This window comes from Rana temporaria, chromosome 9 (genome assembly GCF_905171775.1).
Source record: "Rana temporaria chromosome 9, aRanTem1.1, whole genome shotgun sequence".
In the NCBI taxonomy this organism is placed as follows: Eukaryota; Metazoa; Chordata; class Amphibia; order Anura; family Ranidae; genus Rana; species Rana temporaria.
The window spans coordinates 144,381,328-144,386,327 of record NC_053497.1 but is presented as its reverse complement, the minus strand read 5'-3'; the positions used below and the strand labels follow the sequence as shown (position 1 = coordinate 144,386,327).

General features: G+C 49.7%; 1 protein-coding gene across 1 annotated transcript in view; it reads left to right on the top strand.

The window, feature by feature from the left end:
* PKN3 (protein kinase N3) overlaps positions 1-5,000 on the top strand; it is a 94,422-nt gene that overhangs the window by 38,516 nt on the left and 50,906 nt on the right. Inside the window, exons 5-6 of the mRNA XM_040324730.1 lie at positions 1-60; positions 146-325. The exon at positions 1-60 is cut by the window's left edge and continues 151 nt beyond it. Of these exons, the coding sequence (XP_040180664.1) occupies positions 1-60; positions 146-325 (240 nt within the window). The remainder of the gene's footprint in view (positions 61-145; positions 326-5,000) is intronic.

The window sequence follows — 5,000 nt, the reverse complement described above, 5'->3', positions numbered from 1 at the left end:
GGAAAGACCAGGGTTTTGGTCAGCCCCTAACATCCCTTATCAAGACCACTGCACTCACAGGTATCTCAGCTGTAGAGGTATGAAGTAGACCAGTTTTAAATCATGAGTTTATTTTTGAACCTTTCTGTAATTCTGTCTGCTACAGGGACCTTGGAGATGCACATTTTGGGCTGTCAAGGCTTACTAGAAAATGTCCCAGGGCGCCATCGTGCTGTCACAAATCATGGTAGCCCTGACACAAAGCACTTTATACGGCACAAAACTGGAGGCAGCGGTTACGGACGAGGAGGCTCGGGGCGCTATCAGCGGACAGATGAGCTCTGTGGTACGTTGTTGCTCAGAAATGTTCTTTATTTTTTTTCTTCAACAAAACAAGCTATTGTTAGGCTGTGCAATCAAAGCAAACCTCTGCTTTGCTAATGCAGGGCAAATCAACAGGTTTGGAGGAAGGTCAGCCTTTGGTTTTGGTTGCAGCCAGCCTCATTGTTTTGGTTTTGGCCAGCCACAGCGTTATGTCAGTGTGAACCGTGTGTAGTCAAAATTAGAATATTGAAATTACGGGGCGTGGTCTGGAGCTGCATGTAGCAGGACGTGCAGAGTGAGAGCTCCGCTCGAGACTTTTCCTTTTCAACCGATCCTGGGGGATATATTCCCTGCCAAAGACCACCTGAAGGCTCCGGGCACTCTACTCACCCGCAGACTACCATGTCCCCAACTAAAAGGTCCGGGGCATGCACAATCTGATTATTGTATATGATCAGTTACTTTTGTATTTTATTATTGCTTTTTAAATTCATTGCACGTGGTATCAACGAGTATGGGTGTCCCAGTCACCTGCCTACCTTAGGTAGTTCGACCTTCCTTACTCCCCTGAGCCATGGACGCAGCTGGATCCCATTGGGGCGTCCGGGTCAAGGGAGGTCATCACAGGCCCAGGACGAGCCTTGTAAGCATTGACACTTCCTAAATCTATCCCTCGCTGCAGTAACTGCTTGTACCACTTTAACTTCTGCAATAAGGATTGTATATGTTCTATGATTTTCTGATCGGGTCGCCCTTTGTTGGACGCTCGGTCAAACTATGTTACCCTTCTGTTTATGCTGTCTTAAAAACTCAATAAACCTTTATTGAACCTAAAAGGTCCGGGGCTATCGCCAAATTGGCTCAATTTCGCCATGTCGAGCAAGACCCTGAGGAGGAAGATGGTGCCGACCCGCCTCGTGTGAATGGGGCTCAGGCCTCCGGAGATACAGCCAGAGTGCTAGAGGCAATCGCTCTCTGCCAATCCACCCCAATGACCAGAATTGAGGAGGTAAAGATCGATATCTCTTTGATCTAACAAGACATCCACAAGCTCCGTGTGGTGACCCGAGACAGAGCGCCGAGTCGGCCACGTGGAAGAGGGACTGCACCCCCTCCAGGTTACCACAGAACCACTGCAATACCAATTGAATGCGGTCCTATGCAAGCAGGACGATATGGAGAATCGCCTAAGACGATGTAACCTGTGCTTCGTGGGCATCCCCGAGAAGGCAGAGGGCGCAGATCCCCCTACATACCTTGAAAACCTGCTGGTCAAGACGTTCGGTAGAGAGGCCTTCTCCTCGACGTTCATGGTGGAGCGCACACATCGCCTCGCTGCAAAACCCCCCCCCCCCCTGCTGGAGCCCCCCACGCACCTTCATCGCCAAGTTCCTCTACTACCGTGACCGCGATGCAATCCTCAGGCTTACCCAGGAAAGGGGCAACATCCCCATCGGCAACGTACACGTGGCGGTGTTCTCGGCCGAGGTTCAGAAGAAGAGGTCACGCTTCACAGAGGCCAAACGGCAGCTCCGCGCACACCATCTCCCATACGCAATGCTCTTCCCAGCGTGGCTCCGCGTGTTGAGCGAGGGCAAGGCACAGTTTTTTTGAAGACCTGCAGGCCATCCTTTCCTGGCTGGAACATCGCGGCACGGTCGAGCAGGCTCCCACCCAGATCCTAGCCGCCCCGTTCATCGCCTCCATTGACTCGCCGCGGTCGGCGACTTCTACTGTATGGGCGACCTGCCTACTTGAAGCATCCTACAGAACCGAGAGTTAGCCCATCACAATTTTTTTTTCTCCTGTTCTTGTCCTCCCCCCTCACTCCCCGCTGTACTCCGGCGAGTACCCTGCTCTACCCCTGGACCGAGATGTGAGACGGTGCCTCCCCCCCCCCCCATCATTATGATTATTTTGTGTGTCTCGGGCTGCTCACCTGCGCCCGTATCCCACGAGACTGTATACCCCCCCTGCACTGTTGTGCGCTCTTCAGTTTGGTCGCCCCCCTGACCCCACTGGTCACCTTAAGAACACGGCACCCGTGCCATCAATTAATACTATTCCTCAACCTATGTTTCCCTGGCCAGCCTCTGCCCACCTGAGTTCAGTGAATGGCAGTGTGTTGAATCTGCATTGCTGGTCCAGTGTCTATGCAGACTGTTTATATTTGACTTTTGTTTCTGTATGTTTTGTTCTCCTTCCTCTTCATGAATCCACTTTGACATGCTACGAGCGCCAGGGCATTTCCCCTATGTTATTGCCAATGGGATTAGCCCCTCTCCTCTGTTTTGCTATGCTATGTGTTATGCTATAATTACTTCCTTTCTGTTATGTTCTTCTCCCTGGGCGTCTGACTGTGCACCCTGACCCCCCCCCCCCCCTCCTGCCATGGCCTCCCTTAAGATTTTGACTTGGAATGTCCGGGGTCTTTGAGGGAGGGCAAAGCGTGCGGTGAGCCTCTCGCACCTTAAAGGGGTTGTAAAGGAAAAACATTTTTTCATAATGAGCATCCTTTACCTGCAGACATTCCTCTTTTCACTTCCTCATTGTTCGTTTTTCCTCACAAGTTGCTTTATTTCTTCTCTGTTCTGTTCACTTCCTGCTTGTCTGATTTTACTGACCACCGTGATGGGAGGCTTTACTGCGGTGGTCAGTAATGCGCTCACCCCCTCCTGGGAACTACATCTGTGTGGCAGGATGCTCTCTACGTGTTAGAGACTTCAAGGAGGTGTGAATTACTGGGCTTGCCGCAATTCATACTGGGAAATGTAGTTCTTAAATGAACGAGCGATGCAAACCAGGAAGTGAATGAGAGAACAGAAACTATAATGCCAGAGGTGATATAGATGAAGGAATTAAATAGGTATTTACTCGTTTTTTAACAGAATCATTACACTATTCTGTATGTCTACCTTGCAGACATTAATTTTAGGCAAAAATGTTTCCTTTACAACTCTAAGTCTCTCTGGGCTGACATCTCCATCCTAGTTGAGACCCATCTAACAGGCCAGCAGCAATTGTGCCTTAAAAAGCCCTGGGTGGGCTGGCTGTATCAGGCCCCATACACCTCCAATTCCCGTGGCCCTTGTAGCCAAGATGGTGCAGTTCTGCCTTCACACCCTGCAGTCGGACCCCCCAGGGCAGGTCATTGTTTTTGCATGCAACCATTGGGGGCCTCGAGGTTCTCCTTCTCGCCTTCTACATCCCTCCCCCTTCCAATTCGCCATGCTGTGGGTGGCCTTCATGGCTCGGCACCCCTTGGTGCTGGCCGTCTGGGCTGGCAACTTCAATATGTTAATTGCCCCAAGCCTTGACAGACTGAGCCCTACTGCCTCTTCCCTCCCAATACCTGACATTACTAGATTTGGGAAGTTCCTCACGGAATTCGCTCTCAGACACGTGACGACACGTGCACCCAACACAGAATATTGAAATGACCGTACAAATGTTTTCTTGGATTCCATTTAGGAACATGGCAATTCATATACAAATGGGTTTTGCTGCCACTTACAGAAGCATAGGACACTGGTAAATAGAAAAATTGTAAGCCAAAACCGTAAGAATAAAAATATGTTCCTTGAGGCAAATGGATTTAAATAGTCTATATGTCCAAAAACAGTCCAAACGATGGGTGGGCAACAGAGCAGAAAACGCCCAACTAAGAGGGCATTGGACTGCCTGCAGCCTAGGAGATGCCTGAATGATCAACACCCAAATCTGAATTGGATGAGGTGGAACTCCCTACCAGATTGATTAACCTGTGCACACACCCAAAGGGAGAGAATGGAGAATCAACCTAATGATCCAGAATAGGATATAGGATGACACCACCAGAGGCGAATGGCTTCACATGGAAGGGAACCCTGAACTAACAAGAAGCTGATCAACCAGGACCCACCAAAAAAAAGTGGAAAAACAAGAAGTTTCTGATTAGGGAAGACCGACCCACAACCAGATTATGGTCCACAGAAAATGCTGGGGATAACCCTCAGAAGAAACCTGAAACAGGAAAATAAGTCTAGGTGATGATCTCTGCCCGCAACATTGGTTGAACTGGATGGAGTTAAGGAGAGTCCATTTCCAGATTTGCTTAGAGCCACTGAAGTCAGTATCCACAAGGAGTTGGGTGATTTTGGCCAAAATATCTCGAGCTGCAGTAGGGGCCCCAATGACAGAATAGGGTACTTGGCCTCACTTTGGGGAGCTGAAGGAGACTCCAATGATGTAGACCCTACAACTAGAAGGTCTCTGGATTCCAGACTGAAGGTGATTTTTTCCTCAGAGGATACTGAGTGGATGCCGGTGGACCCAATATAAGTTGTGTCTGCATAGTAGTGATGCAACTAGGCCCAAGGCAAGGCCTCAGGTAATCACACACTCAAGCAGCAGGCGCTCTTGAGTGTCATAGACTCTGCCGGGGAGGGCACTTGAGCAATCTTAGTCATGTGGTTGGCACCTGCAAGGATTTTGGTGAGACAAAGTCTGGACAGGACATGAAGGTCTCTAATAACCAGGGAGGGGGATTTGGCCTCACCCGACCAGGCCGAGGAGGATTCCAGTGATATAACGCCATAACTCTAAGTGTACCAGGTTTCAAATTGCAAGTGCTGGTTTTCTTAGAGGGTAGACGCCTCCAGAACCACTAGAAGCATTGAAACCTGGGGTCAGTAGCAGATCTGCCCCTTTTGTGTCTA